The following is a 21,083-nucleotide window of genomic DNA, read 5'->3' as shown; positions in this document are numbered from 1 at the left end:
ATCACATTCTGTGTCTGTCTGATCTGTATTTCTTAGTGTACTTAATATGTATCCCTTATGTTACTTCATAGCCTTGGGAATCTCAATCTTTCTGCAGTAATTTTCCTCATGAGGTTGTCTGTGCAGATTCTTGGGGCCAGTCCTTGCTGGTTTCTACAGATGCTGGCATCTTGTTAATAGATGGTTAGTAAATGATCCAGTGTTTTTGTGTCCATTTTTATGTATCTGACCATTTTCTTGAAAATGTATGTTCATAAGCTCTGCTCAGGTGTTGGTAGGCCTTCACCTACAGGGATAGCTACCAATCCAAGTGAATTTATGATATTTATGTAACCTAGTTGCAAAAATTCTCTCTGCACCAGAATCAAGCCATGTTGGGGAGCCAGTGTTAATGCTAATTTCTGAATGTTTTGTTATTTCAGCTGTTGTTCTCTTGACTATCTGAAAAGACTTACGAAGTCATATCCAAACTCAAGGGGTGTTTAAATGGCTTGTCTGGATTTCTTAGCCCTCGATGATAGTAAGCATGAAGCCAAAGGCTTATGTGACAACAGAAGCCCGCTTCCTCAATAGCAATGATATTGCTAGTTTGACCCCTTATCCTCTGTGTGCCATGTAAGGCCGGTGGGACTGAGGGAATTAAGTTAGTTCTTGGTGATAATTCTCAAACTTCCCAAAGGAAGGTCCCTTTTAGGCTTCAGTTGCATAATCTGATGGTCCGTGGCAATGATAAACCTCTCCTGTGAGGAAGTACTGGCTAAGATGCTGTGGTATATGTAGCAGCTTTGTGCAGCTTTTTTCATTTTCGTAAGTAAAAACCGAGACTTTTATTACAAGAAAGAGATAGCAAATTTTAGCAGGAATTTGAATAAATATACGCGTTTCTTTTTTAGATGGTCAACCATCAGTGCAAGTATTTGATAAAACTCTCCAAATAAAGCAGATGCATGTGTTGGAAGCTCTGGATCTTTTGATTGCCCGAACAGACAAAGGTAGAAGTCCCTGTTCTTTGATTCTCATATGAATGTGGCTGGTGCTAGGTATGTATGTCCCATGACACAATCGTATCTATCAGTAGCAAGTATATTAGATGCCTCATTTAGAATAAGGGAGCACATACAGCAACTGCTGTTATTTTCTAAAAGCGGGGGGGAGGGAGAACCCCTAAATGCTCAGTCATGCTTCCTTCAAGGCAAGCCCAAAACTGGTCATATGGTCTTTCTTCAGCCACTGTCGGAACTCGACGCTCTTTGGAAATCTCCTTGACTGAATTATATGTTTATTCAGTTGCATAAAAACGCTGTCGCTGTTTTACCAAATGTATTTTATTGGCATTTATTCTGCTAACTGTCACCACATCCTGGTGCTACAGAATGTATTTTCTTGAAAGTTCTGGTATAAAAGAACTTCCATGTTGTTTGGACTGACAGTGTTTCCTTTTTACCCTCATTTGGAAGCATTAAATGTGCACTTTTCCAGTGAGGTACTTTTTACCCAGTAGTCTGTGACTGAATTTTGCAAAGAGAACATACACAAAGCAAGAACAGGATCATTATGTGTAACACAGAAAACACTTATAACTGTCATTTGGTTTATTGTTCTTTACCACATTATGTCTGTTTGCTCAGTATTGGCTGAAGTTACATTTACCCAAACTCGGTAAAACATGGTTCCTCTTGTATCACTGGGAGTTGCCCAGTTTGGCTGCACATGGTGGAATTCACCCTGGGACTTTACAGAACTGGCTCAAACTACCTGAGGGACGTTGGCAGTTCTCTCTCAAGACACCTGGAGGGCGGATGACTTTTCTGAAGACCTGAAAAGGGTAGTTGTATCTGAAGCTTAGTTTGTGAACCTTCTAGAAAGGGTGATTGCATTTAATTGTCCAAACATTGTACTGTTTGGTTAAACCTGAAGAGAGGGATGTAAGCAAGCGTTTTGAGGTACAGAACAAGGTATTACTGGTACCGATTCATGACACTTCAGACATAATCTGATGAAGTCTTACTCATGTGAAAGTTTGCAGAGATTTTTAGCTCTTGATAGGGACGCTTTCTGAAGCATTTAGGAGAAAGTTCTTTCATACTTGCTAGAATTCCGGCCTCCTATTTTGTATTTGCCTGCCACATTGAAATTAAGATCTGGGATGGAAGAAAAGTCATACTTGCCTTTCATTTTCAGACTACACCTCAGCAGCAAAAATGAGAGAAATAATGAGTTAGATGAGCAATAGCATGCTCATACTGGGCTCACAAATTGGATTCAAACACTTTGTGCATTTTTAAGATAAAACGTTAAATGCTACAAGGTTAACTTTTTAAGCTTAACTATCAGCAAGAACTTAGGTCAAAATTCCAAGAGAAGGCATTGAAGAAGCACCGATAGAGCAGGTATCGGTCACAGCAGCACAAATTGTTTTGGTGGCAATGGCCTCTGTTCTAATACAGACATGGTTAAATCTAATACTACAGTGGGGTTGTTTGGGACATCTGATGATTAAATTTGTCCTAGTACTTTGGGGTTTTTTGTTCCAGCTTCATTTTGTGAAATGCCTAGGTACAAGGGTGAGGGGGGATGAGGGAGAACTGCTTTGCTTGGAAGAATGAAGTCTATAGGAGGTTAGAGAAAAACTAAAAAAGCTCAGATGATAGTCACTTTTAAAAGCAGCCACAGATAAATCTAACACTACAGCGGTGTTGTTGGGAACATCTGCAAAAGAACTAGTGTTGTGAAAGAGGAGTAATGCATCCTAGAGGACATACTGGTCAAAGAGCCAGAGCTATTTTAAGCAACGAGGAAAGGTGAAGATTTATGTCTGCTTACTGTGGGGTGCACATCATGTGGCCTGTAGGGATTTAAATCCCAATTCCTTTTTAAAAGCGTATCAAACCAATTTCAGTGAAGGCAATGGTCGTTGTTCTGCCTTCATGGTGAAATGCCTGCGAGGGAAAGAAGTTATCGTATGTGTTACTCTTTGCTGCACACGCATAGCATCTCCACAGAGGTAGATATGGCATGTTTTGATGGAAGCATAAAAGGTCTTCTGAAGCTTGCCATAACCTCCAGAAATAATGGCGCTTAATTCAGGTGGTAATACTTGCTACCCAATATGTCTGCCTGTTTATAACCATTTCTTGATTTGAAGAATGCAGACATTTAGATTGGCCAGAAAAAATTCTCCAGTTTTGCTATGGGTGTGCACTTTAGGGTTTTGGAATTGTCTGCATCACCAAGAATGTTTGTAAAATATCTGGCTGGAATAGTAGCTCGAGTACAAAGACTGAATACTACAGTTATCACTGGAGGAGAAACTACTTAATCAGAGGCCGAATCTAGGAGAAAATGGTAATAAATTTAGAATAAACTTTTTTCAGTCTGGAATGGCTGCACTAAAAATGATCTCCAATCTCAGTGCAAGTGATAGCAGTCATAAGAATTACAGCTGATTCTAGATCAGGAAAGATGGCCTTCCTTCAGGTTGTGTCAGTAGCTGCTTTAGCTTAAAATCAAAGTTGGTAGAAATGGAAGAGCATTTTAAGGTGTTTGGTCATATGTAGGTTTTTATGTATATGATGGTGTCTGAAAACACTCAGATGCAGCACCAAGAATTGTGCAGTAGTTGTAAAACAGTGGATGAACAGGCAAGTCCTTGATTACATCTCTCATTCATAGCATTAAATGTTCCCTGAATTTGAGAGCCACTCTTGATTCCTTTCCTAAATAAAGATGCCACAAACTAGGGACTTTAGATAGACCAAAATGATCGATGAGCTGTTAGGCAGCAAACACAGCTATCCAGTTTTGGGTGTGGGATTATAATTTGCACTTTCCAAGAGTTGGCTGTGAGACTTTCTGAGCAGACACTGCATAATCATAAGCAATCGGAAGCAGTTCTTGCAAAGGTTTGTGACAGGGCTCGTACTCAGAAAAATCTCATGATACAGTGTTTACCAAGTGTCGTATTTCTAATACTGACTCTGTCTTATGCCATTTCTGAAGTGAAATTGGAGCCCCTGATAGGTTTTTGTGTTGATTTCCCTAGTCCTGTGGGATCCTATCAAAAGTCACTCTTCTGTTTACTGAGTAAATTTTGGATTACAGATTTCTACAGAGGCCCATTGAGTTGCCTCTGCAGCTATCTAGCTCAGATTTTGCCACGTCACTACCAGATGATCATTGCTAGCCAGGCCCAAAGTTATTGCAGCTGGCATGGAAGATGTTAGCTGGTCAAGTGCCATGGGCAAGGATGGTTTCAGAGAAGTCAAGGAGATCCTTGGACATAGTGGGAAACACCTCATAGCCCTACTCATCAAAAGGAGAAAGGCTTTAGAAAAGAGCAGCCTAGTGTTAGCAGGACTTAAAGCATGGGCTAGTTGACTTGCTGTAAATGTACAGCATAGTTTATCTTCTGGCAACTTGTTTGACATTAGAAACATAAGATGTGCGTTTTCTATGCCTTGATATTTGTCTGACTAATAAGATTTGTCCCCACCACAGAAAACTATATTTATGATCTTTGTTTGTTTGAGGAATTTGCCGGATTCTGATGCTGGATTCTTCAGGTTGTTATGTTTGCAATAACTAACTGAACACCAAAGGCGGGAGTAAGTCCAAAGAGAGACTGAACTGATGAGAGCAGTAACACCGTCTTTGAACATTTGACTTAGCTCATGTATTTTGGCCTTCCCCCTGAAAGGGTGTGAATGTTGCTTGCCATTCTTCTTCCACAAACTCGTTCATGGAAGCACAGATTCTTGCGTGCACGCATTCTTGAAAAGAGAGGGATCGCATGTGTTTTGTTTCCCTTTTGTCAGTGCTGACAGTAAGAATTTGGTCTCTGAGTGGGATTTACTTAATGTTTCAAATTGTGGCAGACTTAAGGAAGCATTGCATCTTCTCTTGCTATGGGAGGAGAAGGTCATGCAGGAGCTAGATGTCGTGATTCGTGTTGCTGTTCTCTCAGAATTGAAGGCAGCACCTGTGATTTTGCTTTTGCCTTTACGGAGGGATCCACACCAACTGCATATTAAGAAACCATACTTAATTTTTCCAGCCATACCAGGTAGTCTAGTAAAAGTCACCTTTGTCAGAAAATCTTGCCTTGCTTGCATTTTAAGAAACTTGGTTTCTTAGATAAGAAACTATTCTTAAGTTCTTTTTCCCAACTGCAAGTAGTTAGCGCATCATTTATTTATCTGTTTTAAATTTAGGGGTTGTAGATTTCACTCATATCTATCTCTGTGGGAAGCAGATTTAGCCATGGAAGTAGATGTTGTATTATTTTTTTCAGTTGGAATATGCCTTGAACCTAACTTGCCGTCCTTTGAAGAACTGATAAGCAAAACCAGTCTGCATCCCAAAGGGTTTCAAATTCTGTTAAGGATCCAGTTATCAGCTGCTCAGCTGAATGGTTCCAGCTTTTAAAGTTAATCCTTTTACTCTTGCCCTGTAGTTTATAGCTGTTATATTTTTGCTGTCTTGCAAAATTTTGTATATTTGCGAAACAGCATACATTTCACTGTTGTGAAGCTCTTGTATCATTCTTCGCTGTAGCACCACCTGATGGAAGACTCACCTACTGAACTGAAGGGGTTGGTTACTCGAGTTGTAAAGCCTAGAGAGTTCATAAGCAGTCTTGTATGACATTGCAGCTCATCCCCAGAGAAGCAGTATGTTTTGTTTATCTTTGCTGTGTTTGTTAGGTGCTGCTTCTCTTTGGAAGTATTAATTTCAAACTACCACTATGTTTTTTTTAAACTTTTGTTTCCTGGCTCTCTTCATCCTTCAGGGAAAGACTCTCGTCTCCTTGTCTTCAGACTCAGTGCTGTTCAAAAAGATATAGAAACAAAGCAAATAATAAGGAGCAAATATGACTGCAGAGAAAATAAACTGGAGAGAACAAAAGGTGATTTTATTATCCTGTGTTTAAGAACATCCACTGTTGTATGATGCCTGTAGTTGCCAGGGGTTATTGGCTCCCTTGAGGCAGTTGTAGGTGATCACCTTTAGTTTTTCCTCTGGATAGTCAATTCAAACTTTGTTATGCTTATATGTGAAAATAAGTATCAGTGAATAGTCCAGCATGACATTTTAGAACTTTGTAAAAATACCATGTTACTTGGCAGTCACTGCTGAAGAAAAGCTCTAGAGAAGAATAGATGTGTTGCTGTCAGGATTGAGAAGAACTATGCAGGGATGTGAGACTGAAATAAAGGGCATCTTAAGGTGGAGGAACGCTGGCATATCTCCATTAAATAGTAGTGCTTAGATTAGTTTGGGTGTTGCTGGTTATTTTAGAAGATGTGAACGTTTTCTGGTCTTCAGAAGCAAGCTGCTTGGGAAAGCTGGAACCTGCAGAATAGTGCAAATCCATATATTTAGTCTTTACTTGCGAAAGATTTCAAGAGAGTCATAGCCTTTTATCTTTTTCTAGAAGTTAATGTTATCCCATTGGGAGGTGTGTAATTCTGTGTTTCTAAGTCACGCGTCAGAGCCCTGTTATGTTAATCATCATACAAATACAGAACAAAAAAAGCAGACCCTACCCCAGACATTTACAATCTAGAGCATTATTTCCTCAGGCTGCCATTTGTATGCCATTAATACTCACCTTGGCAGTGAACTAAGGATTGTTGTGGCTATTCGGAACAAACTACTTCTCGTCACAAAGAAATATAATCCATGCAACAGTTTGACCAGCAGCTCTCTGCTATCGTCATCTGAATCTCCAGTAGAGGAGTTCCAGTACATCCGGGTACGTGTAATCTAATCACTAATTACCTTAAAAGACTGGGCAGCACTCATCTAGTGGGGGGGGAAGACAAAGAGCATGTATTTTTGTCTTCCTGAACCTCCAGACAAATAAAAGTGAGAAGCTATATGATGGAGTTCCGTCATATATATGCCAAAGAAATCTTGAAGACTTTTTAAAATTAAGTTTCTGCTTGTTCTTTATCATGTTTCGGGGCTTCGAGCACATCCCTTTAATTTCATGGAGTGCCTGCAGCACCCACAGTAGGAGCTTGAAAAAGAGAATAACTCTATTATTTCCATTACAGGAAATATGCCTTTCTGACCCTCCAGTGGTTATGACGCTGGTGGATGGACCTACTGGAGACAGTGACAATATGATCTGTGTAGCATATCGGCATCAGTTTGATTTAGTTAATGAGAGTACTGGGGAGTCCTATAGATTGCATCATGTTGAAACGAACAAGGTAAGTTTTCATCATGGAAACTATTTTCTTGCAGAACCACACTGAACATAATTTCTTGCAGACTTGGTGCATCCCATGCTGACCTCCTGGGAGAGTCATTTGTGGAGATCCTTGTGTCTCTTGCTTTTCACTTCTATAACCTCTGCTTTAGGGCACTCTGAGATATTTGTTGCTTTTGGGATATGTGATAAGAATCACTCCCAAGAGAGGCAGTTATAAGGTATGACACGTTAGGAAAGAACCTGCGTTTCAGGCTCTGGAATTTCGCAGTCAGCATAAATTCATTTTTCTCCTTTCTTAGTCAGTAGTTTGCTTTTTTCTTTTGTGGTCTCAGTGTTTTGTTGTTTAAGAAATTGCAGCAAAATAACTTCAGTTGTTGGCCACCAGTATCTCATTCAGATTTGCCTATTTGCGTGTACTAAGGCTAAAATATTTACACGTAGCTTTTAGTTCTATTTAAGAAATTGTTGCCCAGTTGACTAGTAAATTAACTGAATCTTTCTAACTAGCATATAGGGTTAGGATTTAAGCAAATGTCCTGATTTTCAGAAAAGAGCTCCAATATTTCCTGCTGCTGGGAAGATAATGATCTTCAAGGTCTCTAAAAAAATCAGATAATTTACATTGTTTCTAAATATGGATGTGGATGTATAGCTTAAGGCAAAAAAAAAAAGGAAGATTTTGCACACTTAATCTTTTGTTGTTGTTGTTGGTTTTAACTATTTCTTTTCCTCATAATGAGATAAGGGACTACTCTTATCATTTGATGGTTCTTGTTGATAGGTTATTTTCTTTTTAAATCATCTGTATTTTTATTCAGATCTGATGATGAAGAGGTTTGGTACTCCTAGCATGGGCGATACAGTGTAAGCTTCTCCACAGCACTGGAAATCTGTCTTAATCTGGATAAGGAGGAACTACAAGTAAAGAGTGGGGATGGAGAAGTACACCACCACCCCACCACCCCGTTCCTTTTCTCCCCAGGAACCCTTATTTCCTTTGAGAACACGAACACAGCAGACAATTAATACGAGCTGAGCCAGTGATTTTTGTGATGTTGAAACGGGACACCAAATTATTTCCATGGATAACAGAGCAGAAATGGCTTTCAGTCACTACAAAGGATGGGTCAAAATGCGTTTGATACAGATATATAAACTTCCAGGTCTGTTTAACAGTTCTTGACATATACAGTAATCTTAAATCAAGAGGTGACCATCTAGCTTATTGTACAAAGGAAAGTCAAGGAACTGCTGTTCATGGAATTGGTCTCCAACCCCTCTGCCTGCCCAGGTAGTAAATGTTGTGGTCTGGGAAGCATTTGTCTAATGTAATCTTACATATGTCATGAAAACGGTCTCATTTCCTGAACAGATAACCTACTTTTTATGGCTAGTTTGGGTTTTTAATCTAACTAAAAGACGAATACAGAGTTGAAATATGAGAATTTATGTAGCCTGTGCTGTGTTTAAAAAAAAAAAAAAAAAGAGAGAGAGAAAAAAGAAAAAATACTGTGGTTTATCCAGCATTGGGTCTCAGTTTCTAAATTCAGCCTATTCAGCAATCCTTAAGTGCATCCCTGTCAACCTCCGTGTTAGTGGTTTTGAGCCAGTAATGGGTGCGTCTGACCTTTCTGCTAGTTGTGATGTGCAATGGAGCTTTTTGGATTTCACTTTTTGAAAAGACTTGTTAATTTTAGCATATCATGTTGACTCTCAGCTGTCCTGAACTCACCCCATTTCCCAAAATTCATATTGCCAAATAAGTTATGTAAGCTTTTATTGCTTTATGCTGCAGGTGCGATATTCAATATTCATTACTGCACAAAAGAAGTTGATTTCCATCCTGAGAGCATCCTGAAAATTAATCACAAAAGAGGCTGTATTTGAAAAAGGACTGCTTTTTTCCTTTTTTTTTTTCTTCTTTCTTTTATCCGTAGTTGTGCACTCCCCCAACTGATTGTCTTGCTTGTTAGTGAAAAGCTGGTTCTAATAACCTCAGTATCCTCTGCCTGTTCATTTCTTTTTCCCATTATTGCAGGTTAATTTTGTTGCAGCTATTGATGTATATGAAGACGGCGAAGCTGGTCTACTGTTGTGTTATAACTGTAAGTATTTAGGGAAGACCAAAAATGGTAATACCTCAATCTGCATATGTAATTCTTTTTTTTTCATTGGAGTCTAGCTCTGTATTTTAAAATAAATTTCTGTGTTTCATGGAAAGTTTTTCAATATACATACTTTTTAATTTAAATATGTATTCGAGAGACTAGAAATTGAAGTATTATTGCAGGGTATGTTGAATTTAGACATACTAGCTGTTAGGTTTTAATTTCAGCTATATAGATGTGTATCTATATATTTATAGATGTTACCACCTTACAAAAGTCCTGTTTCTTCAACTCTAGCTCATTCTTTAGGTAGTTACACACTTACTAGGTGTTTTCAAGACATGTACAATTTAGCATTCCACCCCTTTTTCCTCTGTGTGCTGTTCCATTCTTTCTTTGTGCTTTTTCTTCTGCCTGCTTCTTGGCACTGTTGCATTATTTCATTATAATTCTCTCTCTCTCCTTTTATAAAACAGCCTTGGATATAACATGCATATGCTCTCCTCTGCAGTAGACTGGTACTTTTTCTTCTGATCCTCGTGAAAATAGAAGCTCTTAGCATGAAGCAGCCTTTAGGAGGCAATGCTGAAGGACGAGGCACAGCTTGCTTTATTGCAGAAGGCATGTCCTATTTGCCTCTCGAAAGTGAACATTGATGGAGACAGGATAAATACACCTGTGTTCCAGCACTGGCTATTAGCTCTGTACCACGGAGCAAGTTTTAAGTGTCTCTAAGCTGTATCTTATTGTGCTCTGTGAGGCTTTATTGGTTCTGGTAGCTTGCTAGATCCTACCTGGTTCTGGTTCACTTGGCACTGCTTAGGACTAAAAAGCTGACAGAGCACAGTAAACTCCCACCTATATTTCTGCACGGAATCAGTTCCCCTCTAATAGACCCATCGCTGAGCCAAAGCTAACGGACTTAGCTGATCTTAAAGTTACAATAAAGGTGCTGCGCAGGCTTGCATCAACTTGAATTCCTATTTCTAGGACTGTCACAGGGAAACCTACGTTTGTTCTTTAGAGAGTTTTATAATTCTGAAAGTATCATCATAAAACAAATATGAAAACACAAGATTTGGCAGTGTCCTGAGTTTGTATTTATAAAAAGACCTGTATTACATTTCTGGATGTAAACTTTGATTCAGTCAAAAGACATCAATTACAGGAAAAAATATAATTTTGCCGAAAAAATAGAAAACAGCTGGAAGCAGCACGTATTTGAGAGGCTCATACATGTTTACCTGGAGAGCCCCCAGTACGCTCATATGAGCTTGTCAAGAAAAAAAGATGATTGCAATTGCATCTCATCTTTAAGCTTTCTTGTTATTTGCTGATATGACTTCTCAAGTCCTGAACTTGAATAGATGTTTGATCAGCACTAGCGCATGTGCTTAAAGAAAAATTTGTCGGCAGTGGAAGGTTAAGTTCCCTGTTATCTAGATTTATCAAAATAAAAATTAGGAATTGCATTGCCAGTAAGAAGCTGTATAAGCCAGCATTCATGTCTGACTCATAGAAAGACTCTTAATTTCAGAATCAGTGGACTTACAGCAGCTAAGAAGTAAGTTCACAAGTTATATAATTAATGAAATCTTAGTGTTTGTAATATCCCATGCATATAACAGTCTTTAAAGAATGTAAACTGTGCTAGCATATGGCTGCTTGAAGGGCAGCTCTTACTGACAGAGGCACAGTTCTGCTGACTCTGCTTTCTGAATTTTTCTTGCCTATTCCTCTATCCATAGACAGAGTAAAGAAGTGATAACTGTTGAAACAGAGTAATACTTGGTGAACTATGACGACTTATTAAAATGTAGATCTTTTGAGCTTTCAAAGGCTGTGTTCACAGAGGAAGCACATTTCCTTTATCTGTTTAGATACAGAAAGACTTCTACAGAAATGTTCAATTATGTATATAATGGCCACGCTTCTGCAAAATCCACCTATAAAGTTGGTGTTTGTCACTTGCAGCGTAAGGTGATGGATGCTTCTTTTTTCTTTTTTGTTACAGATGTTTGCCAGTACAGAAAGGTATATCCTTTCAATGGAGGTTCTCCACTGATCCAGCCATCAGCTTATGACTTCCACTTCAGCTGGAATCAAGTTCCTTATGCTGTTGGTAAGAAAATATCTCTTTTTACTAGATGGCTGGGGTTTTTTCATTACTATTTAGGCTTGCACTTGGCTGTTAGTGGAATTGCAGTATATGTGCTAGGAATAAGCATGTTACATTCATGATGCCACTTTAGCTAAGTTTCTGCATATGATAATTTTAAAAAGTGAAGCCTTAGTGCCAAGTTCTTCCTTTGCTGAACTTTTTTTTCCTTTCTCTTTTTTTTTTTTTTCTGTTTTTCATTTTCCATTCAGTCTATGTTCTGCTGGGCATGGAGAATGATGTTTTCTTCAGGCTCGATGTAGCTCAATGTCCATCAGTATGTTAGACAACCCTTTTCGTAGGAGAGGGAGATGCCAGAAGAGGTTAGATGCTCAAGAACAGTTTTCATGGAGCATCCAAGAAACATTTACATTAACCATTTTTTCCTTGCCAAGTAATTTTTGTTTCGTTGCAGTCTGTGCTTTCCCTTATATCCTCGCTTTCACTACTGATTCCATTGAGATCCGGTTAGTGGTGAATGGGAACTTAGTCCACACAGCAGTTGTGCCTGAGCTTCAACTTGTAGCGTCAAGGGTAAGACACAGGAAAATCATGTTTGACTATTTCTGTGATATGTTGGGATCTAATTCCCATAAAAAGTTGCTGCAGCCAAAACCCAAACAAACCAAAACTGAGACATGTGCTCCCTGATCTGTGGTAACTGTTCATCTGTGTGCTCTTAGTTTATATCAAGTGCAAAGAGAATCAGAATCGATGTGCCTGTCCTTTATTGCTCACAGTAATGCAGATCTGAGATATTTGACTGTTTATGGGGAAAATGCTGTCTTCGACATCAAAGATGTTCCCTCCCCTTACAGTGGGATAACCTTTCCATGACCAACCCTAGTTTGACTTAGCAGCAATACAGCAATAGTGGCAATAGAATATGGTGGACAAACATTTGAGCTCTTACTCAGAAGACGTTTAAGAAAGTCTCGCTGTACTAATGATGAGTTATTTGTCATTTCAGTCAGATATTTATTTTAAAGCTACTGCTGCAGTAAGTGGATCATCTGACGGCAGCTCTAAGGAAATGAGTTCAAGGAGTTCTCCTCAAACACCAACAGCTTATGAAATGCCAGGATGTCCTCTTTCTTCTGTAGAAGGTAACATGGTTTCCAGGCAGATTGAATAACGATCTCTGATCACTCCAACAGCTATCACATCTCAGTGCAGCCAATCTTTTAATGAGATGCAATCGATAAGCTAAAAGATTTTGAGTTCCTAGCTGAGAATCTAGAAGATAGATTTTCTATTTATCCACAGATATGAAGCACCTGGCAGAGCTTTTGCCCTATAGTCTCTCTTCTGAATGCATGGTAGCACTGTTTGAAGAAATCATTTCCGTAGGAGTGGAGGAATTAAGCTACAGTAGCTTGATGAATCTTTGACAATATGGCCAAGACTAATAATGCAAAAAGAGGTATAAAATTTTGGGAAAACTTGAGATTTCACATAGACCCTTCCTCTCGTTTAAGGAAAGCTAACCTACCACTGGATATTTAAAGCTCTTTTGCGAACCAAAAGTAAGAAGGTCTAGCGTCAAAAAAGTTTGCACGGTCAATTTAGTGTAACGTGATCTGTGAACAATCAGTAGATAGGGGAACAACAATGGAGAAACGAGGGAACGTCAACTAGATATCGCAAGATGTATGTATATCTTCCTCACTTAAATCTGCTGCTGCCCTGTTGGCAGAAGGGGAAAGGAGAAAGGAATCACAATTTCAGTTTTTAAAAGGCAGTGCTGTTTGATGGTAAGTTGTTGGGTGTTTGGGTTTTTTCCCTAGGAATTAGGAAAACACGTGGTATTTATATCACCTGAGAAGAGGAGCCATAATTTTAACCACTTGGGATCCAGGCTCCAATATACTTGCAACATACATGGGGAATATTGCACAGAGTGCAGTCATGGTGTAATAGTCAGAATACCAGCCTCAGCACGTGTAAATTTACTTCCTGGTTCCACTGCTGATTCATCACATTGCCGAGAGTCAGTCATCTTTTTCTCTCGAAGTCAAATTGCAAGTCTGCACAATGTGGTTGTATTTCTTCCTCCTTTTAGCCTATTTATATTGAAAGATCTCTGGGGCAAGGAAGATCTTTGTTATTTGGGTTAAAAAGCACCCAGCACAACAAGTGTAATTTTTCTGTATAACTTTTCATTTAGAAGTATTAAGAACTGATTCTGTTGTGAAAGCGTAACGGTGTTTTTTTCGTTCTGTGTTTCAGGTGAAGTTCCATGCAAAAACCTGTACAAAATTCCTCTCAGTAATCTGGTTGGGCGAAGCATTGAACGACCTCTAAAGTCACCTTTGACTCCCAAAGTCATCACTACCACAACGTCCAGTGGCATCGCCTCTCTTCCAGTTACTCACTCGCTATCCTTATCTCGTATGGAAATTAAAGAAATTGCAAGCAGAACACGTAAAGAATTGCTGGGTAAACTCTCCTCATTCTTCAGTGTAGCTATCAATTGCTAAGTATATAATTTCTAATTTTTGGATTATCACAGGCAGATTTGTAATGTGCAGCCAGCATTCATTAATAAGTGTAGTATAAACGAACAAATGAAGTTGTGAGAAAACATTATTTGCAAACTGTCTAGCCAGCATTTGATCACATATAACGTGACCATGTTCTGAGTCAGGTAGAAGCTATTCAGTTAATAATGGAAACCAGTGACAGATACCTCAATGTTTTCATGAATGCTTTATTTTCTGTTGAGAGTATTAAGTCTTTTATTCCTTTATTGAGGCCTCTTGGATGAGCCGATACCCAAGACAGAAAGTGCACAGAAGCAAAAAAAGGCTCCTCGAAGACAGTCAGACCCCAAGCAGGGAGCAGTAAGATCAACTAGTAGTGACAGGTAAATATACTGCCTTTTGAAAAGAACCTAAGTTAGGCTGTAAGCGTTTCCAGAATTGATTGGTTTTCAACCCGTTCATGCTTATCTCAGTTGGCATGGGAATGACTGAGACCTTTGTATACCAATGTGAATTTCACGCTAATGTGTTTGTTAGAGTATCTGAATACTGTAAGTACTGAAACAATTATACTTTTTGCTAAAGACATGTTAATGAGCAAAGCAAGACTAATGGGATTTTGTGGGGACGTGCTGCAGTCGAGCCTGTCATTAGGATTTGGACTACTAGAGCTGCACTGTGCAGGCTCACTTGCTCTTTTCTCCGTATGCTCTTGTATTGCTATTTCCCAAATAAATTTTGTGAAGAAACACCATAGCAATTGTCTGTCTGGCTCTGCTTGCCTGACCCCACTGCCATTCTCTTGTTTTCATAACCTATGTTTGTGTAGAGTAGTGGCAGAATTCAGCCAAGATACAGTAGACTGAGATTAAAAAAACAAATTGCTCCAATGTAAAACCATATTTGATTTATTTCACTATTTGGAAATTATTTGGGTGGAGGGCTTTGTTAACATTGCCTTTTGATGATTTTCAGCAGAGGAAAACAGAGAGAAACTCAGTTTTAATGGTCTGTCTCTGTCTTTAGGATAACTTGAATCTAGAAATAGCCATTGATCCTACTTGCCCTGATCTCTGTATTTTATCTTTTTTTAGTAACTTTTGTCTTCCTCTTTGCAGGATAATATCAAGCTCTTTTGAAAGCTATTCTGAAGGATGTCATCTTTCCACTAGTTCAGATCCCAATACCTTAGCAAACAGGGAGGAGAGCTCACCATCTAGCTATCCATTTCAGCTGATTTCTTTATATGATGAAGACATCATTGACTTGAAGTGAAGACAGTCTTAAAACCTTTCTTCCTTTCTTCACATTTTCTTACAACTCTGTGAGCTCTATGGGAATGTCACAAACACTGCTTCTAGTGGTATAATGTGGCTGGAAGTATTGGTGATTAATCTTTATAGAACCCATGTTGTTCTGGCTAGCTCAGCCTGATTTGGTGATGCTTATATCTTTGATATAGGTATGTTTTCTCAGTTAATGAACCATTACTTTTTGTGGCATTCTAACAGTAGGTAATCAATGTGAGATTTAGGCTGAAACTGAAGTAAATAAAAAGTATTACTTGTGCTGAGCTTCTTATAATTTGAAGTTCCTGACGGACATTCAGCTAAATCGCTGTTATTACTATCATGAGTTGTTTTACAACAGTGTATGTCATGTGGGAAGAGGAATTTTATAACACAAATCACTCCTTTTGTTTTTTCAGTCTTTAAAAAAAACAAACAAAACAACAACAACAAAAAAAAGACTTGCAGGCAAGGTCTTTCCAGACAGTGCAGTCTGTCCTTGAAATGATGCAGCTGTGGTATGTTCACTGAAGAATCAAGGATGTTCTATAAAGATCAGGTAAGATATGAAGATGCAGCTTTCTTTGCTCTGGCCTGTCCGTGCACGTTTTTTAGAGAAACTTGAAAACTGTGTTGGCATTAAGAATCCTTGAGCAGAGTGAGTTTTTATAGAAAACACAGACTTTCAAAATGTTCCCTAAGAATTTGAAGTAAAAAGCAAAACACACACAAAAAAAAAAAAAACCAAACCACAAACCCAACCTGTATTTCTCCATCTACTAGAAAACTGTTATTGTAGTGTGCGTACAGATTTTCCTGTTACAGGCAGAAGAGCCAACCCCTGATTTTTTTTTTTCGGACTACACAAAGATTCGTATGCAGGCATCGGCATTAGCTGTTGTCTGCTCTTGCACCGACAGTTTAAGTCACTATTCCAGATAGAAAAATATGACTAACTGGATCCAGACTGAAATTTCACTGCAAAGAAGCTAGTTTTCTATGATGAAATACTCATCTTAGATCTCTTGTTATGTTAAGAGGCAGGATTTCAGGTTTAAAGCTTGATTATTTTTTAACCCTTTCCTCTATACCAAAAATCAGTTTTAAACAGTATTATGAAAGGGTTTTGGTTTGTTGTTTGTTTGTTTGTTTTTGTTTCATGAAAGCATGATGCTTCCAGGCTTTTTATATATGAAGCTCTTAGCTTTACTAGCAAGTATTTCTTGTTCTATATGTAGAAATACTTCTGTATCCTTGACTTTATTTTGTAATACCATTCATGTGTCATGATTTCAATTTCTGTCCAAGCATGAGCATCTGGAGATGTGTGCCTTTTGCTTCAGTCTGTCTGAATGTAAAACTGTTAGGATATCAGATTTTAAATATATTGCAGATGTTTATCTGTGCTGTTCTAGCATGATTTAACATGACTAAACCATAGTTCGATAGCAGTTGAAGCACTATATGGAGATTTTAAAAATTGAAGAACCTGGACAAACACATAGTTAGGTATCCTGAAAGACAAACCTTAGAGATGGAGCCCTAAGGAGATCAAGAAGAATGAGAGAAGCTTGGCCACTGGCTATGATGGTAGTCAGGATGCATATAGATGTGGCATTTGTGTCATAACTAAGACATGGTAACAGAGAGGCCACGAAGCACGAGTTACTTCACTAACCAGAACCACAGCAGTGGCTACGAAGTATTGCCGTAAAGTAAGAACGTTAGTGTGCTGTGTGAGAACCTCTGAAGGTCTGCCTGGAATTACAGTATTGATGATGTCTAGCAAATACTAACAAACAGCTAATGGGCTGTAAGGAGTACAGATTAAACTGGATTGCTTTGAGCTAGACAAAACCAGGTCGGACTAGCTTCGTGGTACTTATCCTGGAACAGGATGTTGGTATAGTTTGAAGAGGGAAGCCCAGCAACTGCCCCCCCCACGCAGCCCTTCCACCTGAATTTTATGCTATAGCTTGACTTAATGAGTCAGGTGCAAGCTGTTAGGCAGGTCACAATGGGAACTAGCATACCTAACAGACTATTGCTCATATAGGACAGGAAGGATCTGAACGCTGGAAAAAAGATTACCTGACTTCATTCCTAATGTATGCAGTTAAGTGCCTTAACAAGGCTGCCACTTCTTGAGTTTTTGCTTCTGTAATTAATCAGCATTGTCTTGCAGGGATGTGTGGATAATATTAGACCTAGCAAAAAAAGTTGGGAGGGCTCAGGCAACATTAGTTTGGTTTATATGACACCTGGAGATGGTAGCTGAGGCTTTAGGGTCATGTATATGTAGTTTACTACCTATTTACTGTACAAGAGCAGCCCAGAGTATAGGTAGAAGGCAGAGAACATGGTAATAATGTTCCAATTTTGTTTGACACAAGCCACAAGAACCAAATTCTGTGAAGGTCTTTATCACATTTGTTGTATCAAAAGACAAAATATCACACAATTATGTGAAATTGCTGGCACAACTGGACATGTATCCACTGTACAAGGTGTGGTTTCTGTGGGCTCTGAACAGTCTCATCAGATTGCTGTGAGTTGTTACATGCCTCTTAGTGTGATGTGCTGGCATCCTCTGAACTAGCTTCTAGTCCTTGTTTGTCTCAAGATACTGTCTTAGATCCATACCATTCAGACTGCTAATTAAAATCAAAACAAAAGCCAACTGGGGGTATTGATATATAAGCTCTTGTGCATCATTTATAAAGGGCAAGGTTTTTACACATCTATGCAACCTCTCCTACTTCAGACTAGTGTCAGGGGACAAGGCTTGTTGGAAGACTACTGGGATGGACAGCTATATTGTCGTTCACGCCAGCCTTAGAGCCACATTGTTTCCCTTCTGCTTCTCCAGCACTTGCATGCATCTACTCATTAAAACTTAGAAGGTAGTCTTGGGCACAAATTGTAGCCATGTCCACCCTAAGCACAACCCTTCCTACTTCCACATCTTATGTTAAAGCTGCCTTTAGCTTCTGTTCTTGGTGTTGGCTGACCATCTCATGAATGAGAGAAAAGATAATCTTTGAATCTACAGCTATGTAAGAATCGTATTGTTCTAATAGAGAGGAATACTGAAAAATCTTGCTACAGATGGATGGAAGAAATTCTTTCTGTGAAGGAAGAATTGTTACCAAGTTGAACATTTGCTATTAAGCTAAGCTCAACTGAAAGCCTGTTCTGGACTCTTTAAAACACATAAGTTTCTATAAGAAATGTTTTCTATCCCAACATGCTATATTTGTTGAAGGAGGTAGGGCTCTTAAACCCTTCTTGCTAATAAGATTGTCACCACTTCAGCACTGTGCCTTAGTCTGACTGAATTATAGGAATGTCATTTACTTTGGTACAAGCATTAGACTGTCCAGGCAGTTAATGTAGAATGTACTTGTGCCTCCTTACCAGCACGGGTAATGACACATGGCATCACAGAATAGCTGAGGTTGGAAGGGACCACTGCAGATCATCTAGTCCAATACCTGCACCTACGCACCTCCATTCAAGACAGCATCAGTGTCAGGTTGGTTCAGTGCCATGTTGTTGCATTCTGAGTCCGTTCAGAACGGGGATGCAACATTTTGAGCTACTGATCATCTTTGTCCCATATTTACACTACAACATGCATATAAACCATCACCACAACTTTGAAGTGTGACTAGGACTCAAGAGCCACGAGGCACACGAGCTAAGCGAAGGCTTTCACACACATAATATGCGGCTCTTAAGGTTGAGGCTTTGATGAGCCCTTTCCAAAGTCTATAGTTAGGGCTTTAGGAACTGTTGCAGACTAACAATCATTTTTTTGTCCAGCTCCTCTTTCTTCTAGTGTCAATGCAGGACACATAAATCTTATAAATGTTTGAAAGTAACAAAACACTTCCTTCTAAGGTGAGTTAGAGACCCACACGCAATATGAAAGGGCTAGGTGCTATTCATGGTAGTGAGAGCTCTGGACTCTAGGTTGAATGGAGATATGGGTACCTTCACTTTCCTGGTTTGCAAGGAACAAGTAGGGTCTGTTCTGATTGCAGTCCTTTCTGCATTTGAAGCTGGGGTGGAGGTTGGTTGGTTTTCTTGGCATTTGGGGGGATGGTTGTGGGGTGGGGTTGGTTTGGGTTTTTTGGGGTTGGTGTTTGTTTTTTTTTGGTGTGGTTGGGATATTTTTTGTTGGGGTTTTTTGGTTTTGTTTTTTGGGTTTTTTTGTGATGCGTAACATACAGGATGCAAGTGGCATCCAGAATGAATAGCAGGCTTGCTGTCTACCTTCATGTGACTATTTCTACACATACGCAAGCATTTGTAATAGATTGGTAGATGCAAATTTATTTATTTATTTTTTTTAAGTAGTAGGTCAGTCAACTAAGTAATTAAACAGTTCTTAACAGGGCAGAGGACAGGTAGCACCCACCTGAAGTGTAACACATAACCAGTTACATATGGTCAAGGCTGCTGCTCCTGACGTTTACTTTCTGCTGTTCTATGTACATTTGACCAAGCCACGGAGTCAAGCTCATGCGTGTTTTCCTAAAGGTATGGATCTCTAAGTTGTGCTTGCAGATGCAGCAGCTTTCCCAGAACTGTTGGCTTAGTCTGCATTTGAGATATATAATCCTTTGGGTTTGGATTTGTTTTTTTAAAAATACATAGGTATGTACACACACACGTGTATATTTGTAATTTCTATCACAAGTTTTAAGGGATTAAAAGTCCGAGGCATATACAAGAATCTAATTGATGGGGGGGGGAGGGGGCAGTGGGATCCCATCTGCAAGTGATAATTTTTGTTGCCTTCTGTGTATGAAAAGGAGTATCATACTATTGTCATTATTAGCAATTTGATGTCATTATTCATATGCACAGTGTTTGCTAATTCTCTTAAAGCAGTATTTTCTCAGCTAGGCTTAGCCTTATTTTGTGGAGGAATAAATTATACCCTGAGAACCTAATCTTAACAATACAGGAAAGCTCGTATGACAGTGTGCAGCACAGATCTGTACTTGCATGCAGGTTAGAAAGTATTTTTACTCTTTACTAGTTGAGCACAGTAACTTCACCAGCCTGTATACTGCCTAGCTGCTTCACTTTGTTGCTGACCTGCAACTGACTGACTCCTGTTCGCTACTGGAAATCATGGTATTAACCCATGATTTGAAGAGAAAATTTAAGAGATTATTTTCTGCATATTTATTTATAGCTCTACTAGGTATTTATCTGGTTAAATGGAAAATGTTATGTCTCTAAAGGTTTATGCAAAAAGTGTTATCAACCTGGAATGTCAGTTTTAACTAAGTCTTTGAATGTTAGCAGACTGCTTTGTAATTTAATAATTGCATATTGTTAAGACTGTTGCTACGTTTGTGATCAAAAACTCTATCTACCACTTGTCTTAAGTGCTGATGTATTACCATTGTTTTTAATGTCATGTGATAGTGTGTATGGTTTGTGTTTTAGAAGCGACATCCAAATAGAAACAGTCCTATCACAGCTGTAACTGTTTTAAGTGCCATTTATCACCTTTGTGAAGGAGTAACAGATGATTTATTCCTTCATATGTAATAAACCATACCTTTGACCTCACTTCTTTCTTTCACACATGCAGTACTAATGGCTTTTCCAAATTTGGTTCATCAGACAAAAAAATGAGGGTAGTACAGGATTGCAGACAGCTCTGGATTACTGTTTCCATTTGATTTCTCTAGAAATTTTGTTTCAGAGATGTCATTCATTTAAGTGCTCTATCATACATGTGAGATTGGTGGTTGTGGTTTAAGCATTACCTGTCTTCGAAAAACCAATCCAACACTGGTTTGT

The 21,083-nt window shown here is 38.9% G+C and overlaps 1 protein-coding gene across 5 annotated transcripts in view; it reads left to right on the top strand.

Moving 5' to 3' along the window:
- Positions 1 to 20,849, top strand: part of GARNL3 (GTPase activating Rap/RanGAP domain like 3) — a 57,184-nt gene extending 36,335 nt beyond the window's left edge. For all 5 annotated transcript variants that reach the window (XM_075772643.1, XM_075772642.1, XM_075772646.1 and 2 more), the window contains exons 18-29: positions 72 to 183; positions 894 to 992; positions 5,789 to 5,905; positions 6,582 to 6,754; positions 7,059 to 7,217; positions 9,258 to 9,324; positions 11,342 to 11,449; positions 11,901 to 12,019; positions 12,456 to 12,591; positions 13,715 to 13,924; positions 14,240 to 14,351; positions 15,087 to 20,849. In XM_075772643.1, coding sequence (XP_075628758.1) covers positions 72 to 183; positions 894 to 992; positions 5,789 to 5,905; positions 6,582 to 6,754; positions 7,059 to 7,217; positions 9,258 to 9,324; positions 11,342 to 11,449; positions 11,901 to 12,019; positions 12,456 to 12,591; positions 13,715 to 13,924; positions 14,240 to 14,351; positions 15,087 to 15,243 — 1,569 coding nt within the window. In that variant the 3' untranslated portion in view covers positions 15,244 to 20,849. The remainder of the gene's footprint in view (positions 1 to 71; positions 184 to 893; positions 993 to 5,788; positions 5,906 to 6,581; positions 6,755 to 7,058; positions 7,218 to 9,257; positions 9,325 to 11,341; positions 11,450 to 11,900; positions 12,020 to 12,455; positions 12,592 to 13,714; positions 13,925 to 14,239; positions 14,352 to 15,086) is intronic.
- Positions 20,850 to 21,083: the final 234 nt, after the last annotated feature.

This window comes from Balearica regulorum, chromosome 20 (assembly GCF_011004875.1).
Source record: "Balearica regulorum gibbericeps isolate bBalReg1 chromosome 20, bBalReg1.pri, whole genome shotgun sequence".
NCBI classification, from domain to species: domain Eukaryota; kingdom Metazoa; phylum Chordata; class Aves; order Gruiformes; family Gruidae; genus Balearica; species Balearica regulorum.
The sequence above is the reverse complement of the archived record's forward strand: the minus strand, read 5'-3'. Positions and strand labels throughout refer to the sequence as shown.